Below are 19185 nucleotides of genomic sequence, written 5' to 3'. Positions count from 1 at the left end.
GATCCAAAAGTAAGGAAAATAAACAGATTTTTTTTCCAGACGATTTTTAAGATTAAATGAAGTACTGTACTGTCGTTTTAAGATTACGTTAAATAGGGTTTCTTATTCTCGTCAGGCAGTGTGATGACGCCTCGTGACGTCATCAAAGCGCGCACGTGTGGGTCTTCCTTTACGACTGTCCCCAAGCGTGTGTCCCCACGGTCAGCCGACCTGTCCGTGTCTGTCGTACCCGTCTGTCATGATGCTCCGCTGTCTCGCGCTGACTCGGCTCGCGCTCGGTTCTTCTCACGGGACCAACTCCCGGCTCGTGCTGCCCGCACGAGGGCTGAGCAGACACCCTGTCTCGCGCTCAATCACTGGAGGTGAGCTGTGGTCTTGTATTTATAGCTAGCCGAGGTAGCCTAGCCGGCTAGCCCAGCAGCGCAGTGTTACAACCTGAAGCAGCGACATGTTAGAATCCCTAACCAGCGTTTAATGATAGTTTGTGTTTCACCTGCAGCTCCTTTAGGAAAGAAAACCATCATAAATTAATATCAATCCATTGATTTCTTACAAAGCTCACTTATTACGTCATCGGCGTGATACCGTGTACCAGCTGGTACACATTTAATTTATTTTATGTACAGTATGTTCTGTATTATTAACTACTTGTGTTTTTTAACACATGTCTCCACAAAGACTTGTCTTGAATTGATAGAGACAGCAGCAGGCTCAAACAAGTAAACACCCATTTAAGTCCATCGCTGACGTCAGCATGACAGTGTTGTTAATGATGTATGACGTAATACAGTAGCGTTAAAGGTTTGGTATGGTTCAAAACCAGCAAATAGAATTTGACAGACTGAATATTGTTCATGCTGATTAATGTGATTAATATTTTTTTCCAACGCATGCACTCATGAATGGTCCTCAGTATAATTCCTCATCCTACACCCGATTCAACCAACTTTAGTCTCCATTCACAAAAAACAGGTTTTTGCAAAGCAGCTTTTCAATGAAGATAATAATAACAAATAATAAATAAAAAAAAACGACACTTGACATTGCAGTATGTAACAGTACCGACCTCACCAGACACTTCTGTGTAGATATAATAATGGTAACTTTTAATCTAAAATAAAATAAGGCAATAGTTGTAAATAATCTTCATTTGAAGCGGCGATCCCGGCCCTAGCAGAGGTGAAGCAGCTTTACCAGATGACTCCTCCTGTCATTAGGGGTGCAGGTTGGACGCCCGCAGCGGTGGAGGACTTTGCCCAGAGTGTGGAGCTCCCAGCGGTCCTGTCTGGGCTTCAGTCGGCCGTCATTCTACAGCACGCAGGAGGCCGAGAAAGAACCCGAGGAGCCTCTGCACACCATCATCAGCGACACAGAGTCTGTTCAAGGTGCTGCTGGAGCTGCACACATGATCTCCCAGAGTTTAACACAACTGGATGGATTGTGAATCTGAATGTTTCTTCTTCTCTGATTCCTGCAGGAACCTTCTCCAAACATGAGTTTCAGGCTGAAACAAAGAAACTGTTGGACATTGTTGCCAGATCCTTATACTCAGAGAAAGAGGTCAGGGGGTTTGACAGAAACCTACTGCATACATAGACTGATGTTTCCGTTCATCCATAACTGTTCTTCTCTTCTTAAATCGCTGGCTCCCCCACGTCCCACCAGGTGTTCATCAGGGAGCTGATCTCCAATGGCAGCGACGCTCTGGAAAAACTGCGTCACAAACTGATGACAGCAGGAGGAGAGACGGCTCCGATGGAGATCCACCTGCAGACCGATGCTGCAAAGGGCACCTTCACCATTCAGGTACACCCACAACGCTGTCAGACGTGCGTGACGTATTTGACTGCTGTTGTTCTCATTCGGTTTTGTGTTGCGATTGGTCTTTCTGCTCTTTTTTTTGTGTCCTCTGCAGAAGCAATGGGAAATGTGTCGCAGATTCTGCTTTTTTACGTTTAGGGGCGAGTTTCTCAACTACATTTTTGCAACTTTTCAGGATATGCGAAATGTTTTTCATTTTTTTCTGAATGTACTCATTTTTAATGGGTTGTATAATCGAGGAACTGGACATTAAGAAGGAACAGGAGTTAGAAGCTACTCCAAAGACCTCACCAAACTGTTTTGAAGGGAACTGTGGACAGCAGCATCCTGCAGTACGAATGTGAATGAAAGTTATAAACCAATATAAGCATCACTATTTTCATTGCTTGTCTTTTTTAATAGACTTATCTGAAACATACCAGTTTGTTAAACACAGTGGAAACGTAATGTAACACCACAGGGCGCTGAAAAAAGCTCCTGGTTAATAATTCGCCCCCTGGTGGATAAATATTGTACAACAAGCTAGAATAGAATAGAATAGAATAGAAAGCCTTTATAGAATGATTTCTTTCTGTTCTTATTGTAGTTTGATTTTCTGTGGTTTTAACAGGACACAGGAGTCGGGATGACTCAAGAGGAGCTGGTGGCCAACCTGGGGACGATCGCTCGCTCCGGTTCAAAGGTGACCACCTTACAGTTTCAACCAGCATGTCTGTACAGTAAAGAACAATCTAATCAATCCATCTGTTCACACATACGAGTGTCACAATTACCGTCCTCCCACGTCACAGGCTTTCTTAGAGGCTTTGCAGAACCAGGCAGATGCCAACAGTGCTATCATTGGTCAGTTTGGGGTGGGATTCTACTCTGCCTTCATGGTGGCTCACCGCGTGGATGTCTACTCAAAATCTGCCGAACCCAATTCACCCGGATACAAGTGGTCCTCAGACGGGTGAGAAAGGAATGGGATCGTAGAACTTTTTACATCAGTGTGAGGAGTAAAAAAAAAGGGGGATACTGTTAATGTGTGGATTCTATAGCAGAACAATCTGTGACACCATTTTTTCTTCCCCAGCTCCGGTGTGTTCGAGGTCGCTGAGGCCAGCGGCGTTCAACAGGGAACTAAGATTGTGATGCACTTCAAGGACGACTGCAAGGAGTTTGCCTCTGAGGACAGAGTTAAAGGTAGAAGCTGGAACTTTAACTGCAGAAATAAAACACATAAATGTGTCGCTGCCTGTGGTCACAATCTGTCGTGTGTCTTTCAGAGGTCGTAACAAAATACAGCAACTTTGTCAGCTTTCCCATCTTCCTGAACGGACGGAGGCTGAACACTCTGCAGGTGAGCCGTCAGTTGTTCGGTCGTTTTTCAAGTTAAACTGTTTTTGGTGAAAATAGTTCACTGTGCCAACAATACTTTCAGTTGATGTGGAATTTATCATTTACGCTGTCTCCCATCAGGCTTTGTGGATGATGGAGCCCAAGGAGATCAGCGACTGGCAGCATGAGGAGTTCTACCGCTACGTGGCCCAGGCCTACGACAAGCCCCGCTACACCCTGCACTACCGCGCCGATGCCCCGCTCAACATCCGAAGCATCTTTTACGTACCGGACACGGTGAGGAGTCACAAACACATTGTGTTTCCAGAGGTGAGGAGTGAAGATTTATTTCATTAAGATCCCATACACCCCCCACCCCCCTCCAACAGAAGCCGAGCATGTTTGACGTGAGCAGGGAGATGGGCGCCAGCGTGGCTCTGTACAGCAGGAAGGTCCTGATCCAGACCAAAGCAACGGACATTCTGCCCAAGTGGCTGCGCTTCCTCCGAGGTTTGACCCCCCCCAGGGATCCTCCATATTCTTTTCACTGTTTTTTTTATACGCAGAAACTAATCAGAGTTGATTCTTCAATGTGTTTGAGTAGGTGTGGTGGACAGCGAGGACATCCCGCTGAATCTGAGCAGAGAGCTGCTGCAGGAGAGCGCCCTCATCAGGTACAGAACCAGAAAGATCTAAATTGTTGGAATTGTTGAAATCTGTAAGATACGACTCATCCTTTTTTCTTTTTTTTTTAACTGCACCTTGACTTCTTCTTGTTTTCAGGAAGCTTCGTGACGTTTTGCAGCAGAGGGTGATCCGTTTTCTGTTGGACCAGAGCAGGAAAGAGCCGGAGAAGTACGGCAAGTTCTTCGAGGACTACGGCCTCTTCATGAGGGAGGGCATCGTGACCACCCAGGAACAAGATGTCAAGGTGACTTGTGTACAGGAAACTCTGTGAATGCTAGCGGTGGTGGAAGCAGCTGAAAGCGTCTCCAATGAGATGTCATGATTCTCTCTGCGCAGGAGGACATCGCTAAGCTGCTGAGGTACGAGTCGTCGGCTCTGCCGGCCGGCCAGCAGACCAACCTGATGGAGTACGCCTCCCGCATGAAGGCCGGGACGCGCAACATCTACTACCTGTGCGCCCCCAACCGCCACCTCGCAGAGCACTCCCCCTACTTCGAGGCCATGAAACAGAAAGACATGGAGGTGCGAAGGTTGATCGCAGCGATCACGTGATGCATGCTGGGAATAAAAAAACCTCATTAAGAGGTTATTATGTTTCCGTTCATTGTGTTCCTGCAGGTGCTCTTCTGCTATGAGCAGTTCGATGAGCTCACCCTGCTCCACCTGCGCGAGTTCGACAAGAAGAAGCTGATCTCCGTGGAGACGGACATCGTGGTGGATCACTACAAGGAGGAGAAGTTTGAGGACAGCAAGCCAGGTCTGCTTCTGTGTCACATCTCTAGTTAAAGCCGTCACGGTCACTGGGCTGATTCCCCTGTTCCCCCCCCCCCTCCCACAGCCTCTGAGCGTCTGACACAGGAACAGACGGACGACCTCATATCCTGGATGAAGAACGCTCTGGGTTCTCAAGTCGCCAACGTAAAGGTAACAGACAAGGGTTTCTGGGTTCTGTCTTCAGCTGACATAAAATTTGATTATTTTATAATCACATTCACATTTCTAGGTATTCTATATGAATTATAACTGCAGTTGTTTGTTTTTTTCTCCATCTGGCTCCCAGGCAACTCCCCGGCTGGACACCCACCCAGCTATGATCACGGTGCTGGAGATGGGGGCTGCGCGACACTTCCTCCGCACCCAGCAGCTGGCCCGCAACGCCGAGGAGAGAGCTCAGATCCTCCAGCCCACGCTGGAGATCAACACAGGGTGAGACGATGGGGGGGGGAAGTGTGGGGGGTGTTCAGATTAACGTGGGTTCGGGTCAGACATTCATGGACTTGCTTTAACCAACTTCCAGACACAACCTGATCAAGAAGCTGCAGGTGCTGAAGGACTCAGATTCCCAGCTGGCCGGTCTGCTGCTTGACCAGGTACAGAGGAAAACATCTCACCAACAGAGTCTCACCTTTCTCGGGTCGTATTTTGCGAGCTGCAGGCGTCATTTCCTGCTGTTAGAGCTGGACTTGTTTCCACAGCTCAAATTCCAGTCGTCCGACCACAAGGTCGTGTACTGATATGTTTTTGTTCCCTTTTTCGTGTCCATTCTAATATTTTCAGACATTCTAAAAAATCACTTTCTGCAAAGATTTTTCACGTGGAAAAACATTTGGGTTCCTCAGCAGGAATAGTCCCTCCAGTTTGTGCTCACGGCTTGTTATGTGAAACATTTCAGTCTGAGTCATCTTGGACATGGAAAACAGTGACTCAGTTATAAGAAGGATCTCGGAGAAATTTATTAGTGATCAATCGCGTGGCAGCGTGGAATCAACTTTGTCGTTTACACATATTTCTCTTTACTTTTTAAAGATTTACGACAATGCCATGATCACAGCAGGCCTGAACGACGATCCCCGACCAATGATTTCCCGCCTGAACGATCTGCTGACCAAAGTCCTGGAGAAGCACTGACGGACGTGAACGGCGCAGACTGACGTAGTCTTGATCAGTGACCTGCAGGCTGATGCTGACAGCGGTGGAGACGATAGGAACACGAGCTTCTGCTCATTCAAAGCCATAAAATAACTTTTGAAGAGCATTTGAGAGGAATGACAAACTGCTGGGAGCGTCTCTGAACACTTTGTGTCTGTATTTGAAACATTACTGACTTTTGGATGTCTCGCCATGACATACTTTTTCTGTCATGATCGTCTTGTTAAGTCACTTTAAACATCTACAAACTAGATCGAAGGAGTGAAAATATCCAGAAACATATTCCAAATATTCTATTTAAACCATGTTTAACTAGAATATTTAAATATTGCTAAAGATTTGTCTTTCTAATTTTTTTTGAAACCTTTGACAGTTAAAAGAATGAAAAAAATTGTTTCTGATCGTCTCTTGATTCTTGTTTTCCTCCACGGTTCTTTCTTCATGTTAACTTATTTGTCTGATTTTTAAGCAACTGTCAAGTATAATTCTGTTTTGCATATGACCGAAGCTGCAAGCATTTAATTATCAGGAGTTAAACAGGTTTCACAGGTTTCATTTCTATGTAGTAAATACACCACTGTTGGTATCGTCTAATCAGGCATGTCAACGTTTTTCGTGACCATTAAACACATGAAAATACCAAATTTCTTGAAAAACCTTTTACTGCATTCGATACAACGTGACATGTCTGCTGTGAGCAGACAAGCTGTCCTTTACAGTCCGTCGCAGACAGATGACAGGTGGACCAGTCGTTGAGTTCTAATAATTGTGATTCCTGCGTCGGCGGTTCTGCCCCTTCCATCCCGATCACTTTTGAACCCATCACAACTCCGGGGCCCCGTCGGAACAAGTTTCCACCCCCGGTGTCACCTGTTCGTCTGTCATGACCCACGACTCCAAGATGAAACATCAGGGGAGTTTGTCTATGTTTGCTAGGAAACGCTGGGCCCACCATTCATCCAGATCTATGGCCACAAAGTCTGAAAAAGAAAAGGGAAGAACTTCAGATATTCATATTCTGATCCTGTGAGAAATATGATTAGATATAAAACCGGTCCCTAAGATGCAGAATCACCACATTTAACAATCAGAATGTATAATTATTTTCTGTAATTTAAAAATGAGTAACTTGTATCAATTGTGACGGTGATTCTCACGTCAGATTTTTACTGTCAAATGTATGAGTTTTGTCATGATGTATCCTAGCAACGCATGTCTGGTTGTTCAGAGTTCGACGGCGAAACGGAGCTGCGTTCTAGACGTGAGTTTTCTGGTTTAAACTGGTGTGTGACCTGACGTGACGCCGGAGCTGCACTCACTGTCCATGTGAGGACTGGGAGCTGCCTCCTTATAGTGGACCGCTTCCTGGGCGTTTTCTGAACCACGGCTGGACCCCCGGTCCTGCTGCACCACCTCCTGCCAAACTGATGACACAACAACTCGGTCAACACCACAATGAACTGCAGACATTTTTGGTGGTCCAACATTAAAAATCAAGGAGAAAGTTCACAGTAAATTGTAAATATATAGAACAATTATGCAGATTCTCTTACAACTTACATATGTTCACTATTGTGAAATATTACTTTCCAATATCTTGCACACAAGTACATTTAATATGTGCACCGCTATCAGGTGTGATGGACATACAGTATATTAGTGTTGTGGTCAATAAACATATTTCCACCTCAGTTTTTTTTTAAAGTTTCCTCTGTTTGAATTGTTACTGACATGATGATACCTGAACCAAATGATACCGCACTACAAGTGAACCAAGTAGACAATAGTAAATATCTTTATCTGACCAAAGGGGGAAAGCCTTGCCCCCCACGCGTCACACCGACAAGGTCAATCAAGTCAAGTCCACCAGGGGGACGGCCTGGAAGGTCTGATTCTTCTGGCAAATGTTTTCATTTCAAATTAGACAAATGTGTACTATTAATGTTTTTTTCCATAACTGATTTTAGAGTTTAAAAGAAGAGAGAATGAATCAGCCTCTCACTGAGGGAGGGGGGTGTGTGTTTCTGTGTCCTTGTCCACCTCATGACAAGGTCACTGTTGGAGAGGTTGTTTATGAGCTGCTGTGACTGAGCTTTAGTGCCACGCACCAACAGGACACGCAGAGTGAGAACACACACACACACACACACACACACACACACACGGAAGCTCAATTAGTCTGTATGTGGAAAAAAAAGAGACTCCTACAGCAGACCTGGGAAAACTGGCCCGGGGGGGGCCACATCTCACCCTTTTTACATCACTTTCCACACACAAGGCCAATCATAAATTATTAACACTCAAAGTACACAAATTACATGAATTAGACACCACAATTTGAAATAGTCCGATAAAAATGTGTTTCATGCTTCTGATTATCAGCACCAGCTATTCAAAATGTTTAATTTAGTGCATTTTGCAATGGAAGGGAGTCGAACAGAATGACGTTTGTTCTTGTTGATGTGGCCTTCTGACAGGATTTAGGTTTCTAACGTGGCTCAGGTTCTTTGTTTCCTCTAGGATGAAGACAAAAGGCTTCAAGGAGCACCATGAGTCAAAGTGTGTTGTGTAGGTGTGAGGACGAGTCAAGTGCTGCTATCAAGTCATACCAGCTGTGTGGGAGAGGCCTGGGGGGAGGAGGAAGAGGAGGGGGCAACAACGTACGAAAACACCTACAGATGACACCGTCTCACCCTGTAGGCTTTATTTTCTTACCCCCGTTGACGAATCTGACATTTTCCTCGTGTGCCGGGGTGAAGTTCTCCTCCTGGGGGGTGTCTGTGGCAAGGCCCCCTGCAGGGTGCTGGTACTTCTTCCCATTGAGACGGTTGAAAACTATCTTGGGTGCCGGGAGGCTGATGGGTAGAAGGAGAGCCAGAGAAACACAAACATGTCACAGCTCTCCTCTCGCCGCTGGGGGGTTGGTCAAAATATCAGACTTTGAGCTCAAATTCAAGTAGGGGCGGGTGTGTGTGTGTGTGTGTGCGGGGGGTGTGTGTTCGAGGTTACAACAGCTCAATGAAGGACCATGTGCGCCCTGCCTTCACACAAGGTCACAGCTGGTTCACATACTTGATGTCTGAACGAACACCGACCACCACCAACCAATCAGGTCACTTCATTAAACCCAGAAACCCCACCACACACACACACACACACACACACACACACTCACTCAGGTCCATTCCAGGAAGTTTGTTTGTGCTTCAAGTCGTTCACTTTGTTGTCAAGCTGCTGAGTCGGACCTGAAACAGGAGACAGACGCACTTCATTCCCAACACCCGAAACGAGAATTGCGCAGAGTGTGTGTGTGTGTGTGTGTGTGTGTGTGTGTGTGTGTGTGTGTGTGTGTGTGTGTGTGTCAGCGGTGCGCCGGCTCACCTGTCCTGCGCTGCGTCACCAGTTTGCTGGGACCTCGTGTGATTGTGTACATAATGCGCGTCTGGAAACTTGTTGCGGCAGGTACAGACGGATCGGGCCCGAGTATCAGAGCGAATGTCACATTCCTCCCGGTCCGATGACGAACAGGTGTCTCCTCAGCTCGGGTCGGCTCAGGTCGGCTCAGGTCGGCTCGCTTCGGGTCACTTCGGCTCGGGTTGCCCTCCGGCGAAGCTGTGACACCTACGCAGATCCACAGTGTTGGCACGACTCGCACACTGTTCGGTCTCCTTCCACCGGAGCCGCACCGCGTGTCGTAACGTAACAGCCCTGACGTGACGTAACCCCCACTCGCCCCGCCCCATGTCACCTCCGGTGACCCCCTCCTCACCTGCTCGTCTGGCTGAAGGTCCGGTGAACTTTAACCCCTCTGGACCGGAGGTGTCCCACGTTCCTGCAAAGTCACACAACCTGGACAACGTCTGTCGGCTCCACAGGACAGCGAGCGCACGCGCTCAACCTCTTACGTCACTACACGCCCCCTTCGGCGTCTTAAAGGCACAGCGTCCGGCGGGGAACGCGCGTAACAATGAGGCGTTCAGGGTCACCGACTGAATGTCAGACATAATCTATGTGTTTTAGTCCCTTATTGTTAAAAAAAAATAAAAATCCTAATTTGTATTATCGTAGTAACCAGTGACGGCATTTCAGATAAATAACAATGACAGGTATTTCCATAAAACATTTCTTTCACCATTAATTTACTCTATCACTCTGTGGAGTCTTACAGTACAGTAGTAGTTATTGTTTTTGGATTTGTACTATGGCGTAGACATCAAACCTTTATTCATGTGAAATCAGTATTGCATAAATAACTCAAAGTATATAATTTTTAGAAGAGTTTAAAAAAATTAAAAAGCTCAATTACCTGATCAGTCGTTTTAAAGGTTGGAAAGGCTGGTACGTGTTGTTTATGAGATACGCTTCAGATAATAAAAATACTATTAGAGACAGACGTACTAACGACTACACCGCAGTGTCATTTTACAGTTTTTGTGATTAACAAAAATAGATTGAAAAAGAGTTCACAGGGGCTTTTTGAGTGTTCCTCTATGTGGTGCCTATATGGCCCCTATGTTACAACTATGTGGATGAGGTATCTATGTTTACAGCACAAACAGGTTAGATCAGGTTAACAAATAAAAGACAGACTGATGAAGACATTCAGCTGATCAACAGATAGGAATGCTCAGAAATCTCTACTTTAAACAAAAATAGTCTTAGAATGTTCTATATTTAATCTTTTAATGACTCACTCACATTTCAACCCAGCGTTCTAATTGTTTGTTTCAACTTGTTTTTATAAACTCATGATTTGTCAGCTGGGATTTTTAAAACTACAAGGAATGAAATGAAAGCATAACACAAAAGAAATTGGTTGGACATGGGTACTTACAGCTGATTCCAACATCATTAACAGTCAAATATCTTTTAGTAAAGAACTCTATTCTATCTGCTTTCAAAAATAATCATTTAAATTAAAAGAAGAAGAAGGGAATTAGAATCTCTCCCACCTGAGTCACATTCCCTACAATGAAGACAATCATTTAAAGCATTTACATCATTATATGGATTAATTAGTTTGAAGATACAACATAATGATATACTGTAAAATAATAATACCAAATAATAACAGTTACATGACCGAATATTCCAGTAAAACTAATAAAAAAGGTGTCACAGTACCTCACATGCTGGTGATTACAAAACAATGTTTTATAGCTGCAGCTGGAAATGAGCAGAAACATGATTTAATATAATGGTATTGAGGATAATAAAGAAATTTGTTTCAATATCATACATCAGATGATTCATTTTGAGTAATAATGAAATATAAGTTTTGTCATACAACAAAAGACAAGTCTTTCCACAATGAAGCATTGTCATGTAAGGTTGCAGAATCTTGTTGGGTCCCTTGTGAAATCGATATTTTTATATTGATATGATGCCCTCTACGTCTAACGTTTCCATTATATTCATATTCACATAAAAGCTTCTGAAAAACCAGCACAAAGTTGGAAAAGACCTCTGAGGTGCTGTAATGGTGATCCCTGTAGAGTTGGAGGTATTGTTGTTAGTAAAGGAAGGAAGGTAGGGAGGAAGGAAGGAAGGAAGGAAGGAAGGAAGGAAGGAAGGAAGGCAGGAAGGAAGGAAGGAAGGAAGGAAGGAAGGAAGGAAGGAAGGAAGGAAGGAAGAAAGGGAAGAGGGAAGGAAGGAAGGAAGGAAGGAAGGAAGGAAGGAAGGAAGAAAGGAAGGAAGGAAGGAAGGAAGAAAGGGAAGAGGGAAGGAAGGAAGGAAGGAAGGAAGAAAAGATAGAAGGAAGGAAGAAAGGAAGGAAGGAAACATTTGTGTATTGATTGAGATGCAGACTAATTGTATACTAGTAAACCATGTGTTTTCACCTCTACAGTTAATCATATAAGTATTTCTATAAAGCTAGCTAATAGAGCTAGTTAACATCAAACTTTTTTTTTACCTTATAGCTAAATTTATCTACATAGTTCAGAATTTTAAGCTCTATTAAATAACAAGGAACTGTGAAATATGGGAATTATGGCATCTTCTGTACAAGCAAGGAGTTTCCAAATCATGTTTTGTTCATCAAAAGACTCATTCATTCATTCATTCATTCATTCATTCATTCATTCATTCATTCATTCATTCATTCATCTTCATAGCTGCTTCTTCAACTTTCACGGGTCACTACATTTCAGACCGGCCAGTCAACCTGAAGTGCATGTTTGTGGAGGTGGGAGGGAGTCACGCAGACACGAGGAGAACATATAAACTCCACACAGACAGGACTCGAACCCAGAACCTTGTCGCTGTGAGGTGACAGTGCTACCCATTGCGCCACCGTGCTGCCCTCATCTAGAGGCTGTAAAATATAATTTTGTTCAAGTTAAAATGTTTTGAATTTGAATGACTGCTGTCTAAACTGTGGTGTGGGTGTACCATCATTCACTACTGAGAGTCACAGTCTTCCAGCAGGCTGTCGGTGATGTAGCCAATCCTCAGGAGGCTTTGGTAGAAGTCTTTCTCCACAGCGGTGTTAACGTTCCAGCCCACCACCTCCACCCCTCGATCCAGCCAGTTCTGGACGTAGTCCCTGAGAGGAAGCAGGAAGAAACGAGATAGAACCTTGGTGTGATGGCAGTCAATGATATAAAATGGTATAAATGTGTCTATGGATTAGAAGGGGTTAAACTGGATTTATATTAAAATTAAATCCAGTTTTAAAGATACTTATCACATCATTCCCCTTTTGAACATCCTACAGAATTTTACTCAGTTAAATATTTAATTGTATTCAAGGGTTAAAACAGAAAACTAAATATGGTGAAGAAAAGTTAGAATCTCTGAAGTTCAGCTTCAGGGTCACACATCCCAACGATAAACCCCTTTTAATGTCACCTACAGAGAGATGAAGTCCTTCTGCATGAGGATGGCAGACACTCCACAGAGTTTCCACAGTACATGGTGGAGGGCCCAGTCCAGCAGGACGTCCAGGGCCCCCATCCACATCTGGCTCCATGTGGACAGGCTGCGGGGGCTGCCGTCGCTGAAGCGGCTCAGCCTCCAGGGCCGGTGGGCGAGGGCCGTGACCACGCCGGGATCGGTCTGACGCATCTGTGCAGCAAAACATTTAGCCATTTAGAAGCAGTCTGAGCGCCGTCAGCCAGAAGATCCTCTGCAGTTGCGTTTGGTACCTTGTAGACGACTTTGGGTTCGAAGGAGGAAACCATGCTGGAATTGTAAAGGACGGGAAACTTCTGGAACATCTCGTGAAGCACCAACGCAGCCTGGAAGAGAGAAATAATTCTATGACCAATGGAGAAATGAATGCTTCCAAAACACAGCAGATAATTTCACCACCTTATCAGGCTGATCTTTGACGTTGATGAAGATGTTCAGCTGGTGCCTGATGCATTCCTCCACCGCCTCCCGTAGAGTCGGGACCCTTTCTCCTCCGAACCGGTCCCTGCAGATGAAAGCAACCACAAACGTTCTTCCTGTGGCTTTACAGAGCACGTGTTCTTCACTTTATGAAACCGGTGTGTCATGGGGAGCCGTACTTCAGTCTGTGGTTAACAGCAGCATCCAGTCTCCTCAGCTGGACAAACTGCACTTTGTCGACTGGTCCAGAGCTGTTTGTGGTGCGGTCCAAAGTTTCATCGTGCATCAGAATGGCCACTCCGTCGGCGGTGAAACTCAGATCCAGCTGCACCGCAGCCGCCCCGTTTTTACCGGCCTGAAACATTACATTTATATTAATAAGATGTAAATAAGGTGGTTCATTTAGTAAAATACTGAAATTAAGAACAATTCTGATACAGCCTTTAAACCTGAGGATGATTCCTATCATACGTTCTGACTGCACTACACTCATTTGACCATAAGTTATAATGTCTCCAATTTCCTGAGCTCCAATGATAAAATTCTCTTGTTTTTCATTTGTTAGTCACAAAAACAAGAAAACACGCTGTAATGGAACATTGGAAGTGCTTTTATCTGATGAAGGTTGTTTACTTGAGTATTTTTAGATGGGTTTTTTTTTAACTTTTATTAAAGTAGAGCATGTGAGTTATTTAACCACAATGACCTTTTATCCCAATAAAAAGCCTGAGGGACCAGTAACACCAAAGACTGGCTATTACTGACAACAGCAGCTTTAGTCCTCACCAGGAATCAGAAGAGACTTTCTGTTTCCTTTGACGCTAGAAGACTGAGGGAAGGCTAAGAAATCATTTTTTAGGAGGAGGCTGGTCAGCATCTCGAGGAGGTTCAGGTTGATCATTTATAGTAATTATAAGCCGGACAGGTAGGATACCTGAGAGTGTTTCTATTGGTGCAAACACAGCTGACTCAGCATCTCTATCACATCGCAACCGGATAGGTTTAACCCCTAATGTGCTGGAAGTCTGCAGAATATTATGAACCATCTATTGAACAGCCTGATATTAAACTACTATGGTTCACGGTTTCATGCGCAATGGATGCACAACGTTTCCATCTGGTGACGTCACCTCTGCTATCGCTGCCAAGGTGTTCTCCGGAGCATCGTGCCTCCCTCCGCGGTGCGCCACCGCCAGAACGCCGCCGTACGGAGCCCTGGGCCGGAGGACGCGGAGGGCCTGCTCCGCCGGCACCGGAGGGAAGCTGAACGTCACCATGAAGACATAGAGGAATGCGGTGAGGAAGGAGGCCCCCGGGACGCTCCTGGTCCCCAGCAGCAGCAGCAGAAACACCGCCGAGAAGCACACCACCTCATCCCCGATCGGCAGCATCACGGCCCTGCAGGACGAGACGTGGGCTCCGGCTGTCACGATCCGACGGCAGAATGATGCCGTCCGGCAGGGGCGGAGGGGAACCCGATATAATGGGGACCCCAGCGCCCCCTACCCCCCTATCTGTGCCATAAAGAATAAAGAACTGAAAGTGAATACAAAAACTTCATTTACAATAAATATCTTGCCGTAAACATTCTGAGAAAGTTTGTTGGAATATTTTTACATCCCTCTTCAAAGCAGTGATGTTTGTAGTTGTCAGTGTTTGTTTGTTTGTTTGTTTGTCCACCAAATATCTTCGCAGATAGAAAGATGAAACAAAAAGCAAAGGGGATCAAAATGAGATGATGACCTTGAAGCAACTAGATCAAGGTCAAATTTCTACTTTTGTACACTCAGGAACCGGATAGATTAGAAAGACAAGGGAGAAGGCCAGTGTGAGTAAAGTCAAAGTCAGCTTTAATGTCAAATGTACCATTAAATGCACGACATACAGCACAGATGAAGTAAGACCATAGATCAAACTGCTTTGATCTATGAAAGTAGGTCAGAGCAATTGGTCACACTAAATTTTCCACAGGTGTGAGCGTGAGTGGTTGTTTGTTTTTTGTGTAGCGTCACAATGAAGGGGTGTCTTATCTGGAGTATACCCCTCTTCTCACCCGTACCCAGCTGGGATAGGCTGTGACCTGCAAGGCAGAAAAGCAGCTGTAGACGAGATGATTGGGATTGCCTCGTCTCCCAGAAAATAGATGGATATTGTCATGTGATAAGCTAATCAATAATTTGTTTATATCACTCTACAAATAGATTCTTTTATTTTTTACAACATTTTTGTAAACAGTTAGCGAGGGTTCAGCTGTCAGGTTCTCTGTACACAATGAGTCTCATGCCAGTCTGACATCACCTGTTGCTATGGTTATGAGCTCCAGCTGTGTTTTCATCAGTTGTTTTCCTCGCTGGAGGCTACATGATTTAAACTATAACAAGTCACTTTGTTCTGTGAACAATGAGTCATCAAAATAAGATGGAAAACGATGATGCGTCAGGAGACAGTGTGGATGTGTTTTCCTCATATCAGAACTACTACAGGTTTAAACAGATTAAATAGATTAGTTGATAATTTACTACTTTATTTTCACAGGCCTTTTCATCACCTTCATTGACATCAATAGGTTTTTCATGCTTCCAGGACTGCCAGCGTTGAAAGACTCAAACTTGGTTTATTATTCATAGCCATGTCTAATTCATTTATTCATCGTGTATTTTAATGTGATGTGAATTTACACATCTACAGCAATGATATTTCAAAACCAGATTCAAAGTAGAAACAGAAAAAGTTTTTTTTTTTAACGAGTTTTAAATAAGATAATGTGCATTGAAAGGCACTGAAAATAAAAAGAACCATTGTTTTATTTTAAAAATATGTGGTTATAATGGGATTCAATGGTCAAAATTTTGACACATGGCAACCTTGTGTCTGAAAAATGTGAATTTCCTATTCTATACACTTCCAATGACAGGCATTCAAGAATTTAGAAAACACAAATAAAATAAATTTTATATATTTAGCCCTTTAACTGATATTGTGAGACAAAAAAAACAACAAACAAAAATGTCAATTTTTAGCCCAAAGGGTCTCTCAGGGTTAATCATGCTGGTAAATGTCATCCACATCAAAGTCCTCCATGGCTCCATCACTCAGGAAGCTCTTCTGGAGCTGTGGTTGGGGGTGAGCTGAGGAGCTGCAGCAGCTGGTCGCAGTACCCGGTTGTCCGATGCTTGTTTCTGGCTGCCTCCACCTCGCTCTGCAGCAGAGTCGGGTGGACCGAGCGGCCTTTCTTCAGGACTTCTGGACACACACACACACACACACACACACACACACACACACACACACACACACACACACACACACACACACACACACACACACACACACACACACACACGGTGAAAAATGGTCAGTGGTCTGATTCTGTCCACTTGGACTGCCTCTTCTTTTATCTTGGGTTTGACAGTTGCTCAGATTGATTTATCTCTAAGGAAAATAGAAGGAAGAGTAATATCATATACTGTATATCAGATCATATTAAAATTCATCAAGAATCTGTTTCTTTTCTGTAGGAATCTATACCTTTCTGGCACTTTAGTCAATCACAGCTGAGGCAAAATTATTAAAATTAGGGTAAAAATGAAAAATAAAGGAAGTTTTTTATGTAACTTCATCATATTTTCAAGAAGAAAAACCCCCACAAGGAGGCACACAACAAGGCATATAAGAATAACAATTAGTACTTCAGATTTTTCATATTCAAGACATCCATCCATCTTTTACTGCTTCCTCCGTATATTGTACTTTTTCTGAAAGTACCATGAACACCACAGGAATCGCAAACTTCAAAATTGCAAGTTTTTGACAAAAATCTCCAAATTCACGTTGGGACTGAGAGACATTTATGAGACTTCAGAAAAAAAAATCTTTTTTTGGACTCATGTCAACAAATTATGTGGTATCTTTTCTGGGGCTCTCTTTAGGGGTAAGTAGATGCGACATTATACAACTCAGTGCGATTGGCTGAGTTACGCATCTGGCCAGCAGATGGCAGTGAAGGTCTATTTTCCACCTTAAGTGTAGGTGTACTTTTCTACCTCTTGAGGGCGCTAAATTCTCTAAATCCTCTTTCCGCTCACTCACCTTCCAGTGATTTTCAAAGGTGTATTGAATTACTCGAAATTCCATCAGTGGGTAAATGCTTTGGAAACCACAAATCCAAAGTGCTGTTCTAGTGGTGACATGCTTGTCAGTGTGGGTGAATTAACTCATGTAAATTCATCATCTGATACCTGCTTTTGTTCTTCCACGGTGATCTGGGGGATTTTTATCTTTTGTCTATACTGCACCGAGCTGGGACCAAGGTGGGGTGGAGAAATTTAGAAATAAAAGGAGAACAATGACGACTTGTCAGAAGTGAGTTCTGCTCGTGCCAACAGTGTGTGTGACTGAGCAGGTAGCAGCAGCGCTGCCAGGATGGTGGGATTGTAAGGGTAGGGAGCAGAAGCTAGGGGTGGGACGGGGGGGGGGGGGGGGTGCTGTCCGTCATGCTGTCAGGACATGCTGCAGACATCAGGACACTTTTACAGATATGTGTTTGAAATCCAAGAAGCACAAGAATGGCATCAGGTATTAAAAAGAACAAAGGAGAAGAAAAGAAAGGAGGATGAAAAACGAGGCTTCAAACGGAGCCGTGCATGAGTGTGAAGAACACTTCCACACAGGCGCTTATGGGCGCTGTCAGATACAGACAATCACTCAGCCAGACATGAGGTCATCTTGTTTCACAGAGACTCCGATTTGTCTGCAGATCGACTGAACTTCATGCGGTTCAGGGTCTGCTGCACACAAAGGCCTGAACTTTGATCAACAGTTACAGCTCAGTCTTAATGTGAGTGAGATCAGTTTTAATAGTTATGTCTTGTTGACTGTGACACTCAGCATGTTGACATGGTAACAGCCAACTGAAAATTACTGTTATAGTCATGGGTCTGTCAATACATCCTGACATCTCCACCCTGTGTGTGGTACCCTGTTCTAAATCCTTTCACTTTCTTTCTAATTTATAAATTATGCTAATTTATTTTTAGGGAAACTCAAATGAGGGGTGTTTATGTGTACCTGACTCATGTAGTTGTTAATAATGTACAACATCGTGGTTAATCTGTGTAATTCTGTCGGTATTTAGATGATGATGGGGTTTGTTGGCACTTTAGAATAAGACAAACCAGACGTAATGTTATAGGAGGACAAATCGATTATTTGAATGTAGGTTTTAGGAATAAAGTTGAGTTTTTCAAAGACAATCCTGATTTATAAGGATATAAACATCCCAGTATGGACTCTACAGGTTGTACAGTATGTGTATGAAGGCCAGTCTATAGAGTTACATATTGTATGTTTTCCTTTCTGAGTGTTTCAGACACTCAGTAACCAAACGCAGCAACAAAACGGTTATTGCTGTTCCAAGGCCTTCTAAAGCTATCCTGGGGGGGTTTAGAATTCAAGGTATGGACGTTATTGATGTGTCTGGAGAGAGTGTGGATGCCTGTCCCTCAGTGTTCCCTGCAGTTTCCCCCCACCTAGCTGTAAGAAAATGATGGATTCCGTAGTGAAGCTTCTCGCTGCTGGCTGAGGCCTCAGAGTCCGCCTGCATCCTGTCAGAGGGAATGACAGCTAACATCCATGAGAGCGGGACAGAGTGAAAGTCCAGCTGAGCTCCAGCTATTCACCCCCACCACCCAAAAAAAAAAAAAAAGATAAGTCTTTCCACTGATACATCAATAAAAAGCAGCCACGTAGCTGCCGTCGGTACAGAAAATGCTTGGTATAAGTGGAGGAAGTTTGATGGGTAGATAAAAGGTGGAAGGATTAAGAGCGATGGACCTGAGGACAGATGTGGAGAGGTGGTGAGAGAAAGTAGTGCCCATGTGGTTGCAATCAGGTGGGGGCCGATCTGTGATGGAGGGAGTCTGGAGGGTGCAGCAGTAGGGATTGGTTGACCTCACGGTCTGGTGGACCCCAGGTGTAGCGGCAGGGGATGAAGGCTCACACGTCAAACTCTGACACGGATCTCTGTCCGTCAGGTGGGTGCTTAGATCTTAATGCTGTGCTTTGACTCCAGCCCAGCCTCTGAGTGCTTGGTAT

At 44.3% G+C, this 19185-nt stretch overlaps 4 protein-coding genes across 8 annotated transcripts in view; 1 reads left to right on the top strand and 3 right to left on the bottom strand.

The window, feature by feature from the left end:
• The first annotated feature begins 182 nt into the window (after positions 1-182).
• Positions 183-6252, top strand: trap1 (TNF receptor-associated protein 1). The gene is made up of 18 exons (XM_068337264.1): positions 183-362; positions 1218-1385; positions 1478-1560; positions 1666-1806; positions 2432-2503; positions 2613-2773; positions 2897-3006; positions 3090-3163; positions 3283-3438; positions 3531-3651; positions 3746-3815; positions 3925-4072; positions 4165-4350; positions 4447-4585; positions 4667-4752; positions 4889-5034; positions 5126-5198; positions 5635-6252. Exons 1-18 carry the CDS (start codon positions 239-241, stop codon positions 5734-5736), a joined length of 2160 nt encoding a protein of 719 aa, XP_068193365.1. The 5' UTR covers positions 183-238; the 3' UTR covers positions 5737-6252.
• Positions 6253-6401: 149 nt separating this feature from the next.
• LOC137609907 (MAPK regulated corepressor interacting protein 2-like) lies at positions 6402-9679 on the bottom strand. 2 transcript variants are annotated; one of them, XM_068337266.1, is made up of 6 exons: positions 9527-9679; positions 9139-9378; positions 8933-9002; positions 8473-8670; positions 7077-7181; positions 6402-6737 (listed from the first exon to the last, which is right to left on the bottom strand). In XM_068337266.1, the coding sequence occupies exons 2-5, from the start codon at positions 9188-9190 to the stop codon at positions 7106-7108; spliced, it is 396 nt and encodes a 131-aa protein (XP_068193367.1). In that variant the 5' UTR covers positions 9191-9378; positions 9527-9679; the 3' UTR covers positions 6402-6737; positions 7077-7105. The 2 variants fall into 2 exon arrangements, with proteins under 2 accessions (XP_068193367.1, XP_068193366.1); XM_068337265.1 differs by having other exon boundaries at positions 8473-8612; positions 9527-9678.
• Positions 9680-11548: 1869 nt separating this feature from the next.
• LOC137610032 (glycerophosphodiester phosphodiesterase 1-like) lies at positions 11549-14667 on the bottom strand. The gene is made up of 6 exons (XM_068337445.1): positions 14223-14667; positions 13272-13447; positions 13072-13177; positions 12906-12998; positions 12614-12825; positions 11549-12304 (listed from the first exon to the last, which is right to left on the bottom strand). Exons 1-6 carry the CDS (start codon positions 14481-14483, stop codon positions 12160-12162), a joined length of 993 nt encoding a protein of 330 aa, XP_068193546.1. The 5' UTR covers positions 14484-14667; the 3' UTR covers positions 11549-12159.
• A 1211-nt stretch (positions 14668-15878) lies between these two features.
• The window catches only part of LOC137609228 (dynein axonemal assembly factor 5-like), a 24159-nt gene continuing 20852 nt past the window's right edge, over positions 15879-19185 (bottom strand). For 3 of the 4 annotated variants that reach the window (XM_068336112.1, XM_068336113.1, XM_068336109.1), the window contains one exon: positions 15879-16335. In XM_068336112.1, coding sequence (XP_068192213.1) covers positions 16181-16335 — 155 coding nt within the window. In that variant the 3' untranslated portion in view covers positions 15879-16180. The remainder of the gene's footprint in view (positions 16336-19185) is intronic. The other variant, XM_068336110.1, reaches the window with a different exon arrangement.

This window comes from Antennarius striatus, chromosome 16 (genome assembly GCF_040054535.1).
Source record: "Antennarius striatus isolate MH-2024 chromosome 16, ASM4005453v1, whole genome shotgun sequence".
Classification (NCBI taxonomy): Eukaryota; Metazoa; Chordata; class Actinopteri; order Lophiiformes; family Antennariidae; genus Antennarius; species Antennarius striatus.
Note: the sequence above shows the minus strand (reverse complement) of the source record. Positions and strands in the feature narration are given on the sequence as shown.

Excerpts from the sequence above, each read along its gene's own strand:
- LOC137609907 (XM_068337265.1), bottom strand. The coding sequence starts at position 9,190 with ATGTACACAATCACACGAGGTCCCAGCAAACTGGTGACGCAGCGCAGG. Across the intron at positions 7,182-8,472 it reads TGTCAGATTCGTCAACGGGG|TTTGGCAGGAGGTGGTGCAG; the intron begins GTAAGAAAATAA and ends TTGTGTCATCAG. Across the intron at positions 6,738-7,076 it reads TCCCAGTCCTCACATGGACA|ACTTTGTGGCCATAGATCTG; the intron begins GTGAGTGCAGCT and ends TTTCTTTTTCAG.
- trap1 (XM_068337264.1), top strand. The coding sequence starts at position 239 with ATGATGCTCCGCTGTCTCGCGCTGACTCGGCTCGCGCTCGGTTCTTCT. Across the intron at positions 4,351-4,446 it reads TGAAACAGAAAGACATGGAG|GTGCTCTTCTGCTATGAGCA; the intron begins GTGCGAAGGTTG and ends GTGTTCCTGCAG. Across the intron at positions 4,753-4,888 it reads CTCAAGTCGCCAACGTAAAG|GCAACTCCCCGGCTGGACAC; the intron begins GTAACAGACAAG and ends TCTGGCTCCCAG.
- LOC137610032 (XM_068337445.1), bottom strand. The coding sequence starts at position 14,483 with ATGCTGCCGATCGGGGATGAGGTGGTGTGCTTCTCGGCGGTGTTTCTG. Across the intron at positions 13,178-13,271 it reads GCTGTTAACCACAGACTGAA|GGACCGGTTCGGAGGAGAAA; the intron begins GTACGGCTCCCC and ends TTTCATCTGCAG. Across the intron at positions 12,999-13,071 it reads TCAAAGATCAGCCTGATAAG|GCTGCGTTGGTGCTTCACGA; the intron begins GTGGTGAAATTA and ends TCTCTCTTCCAG.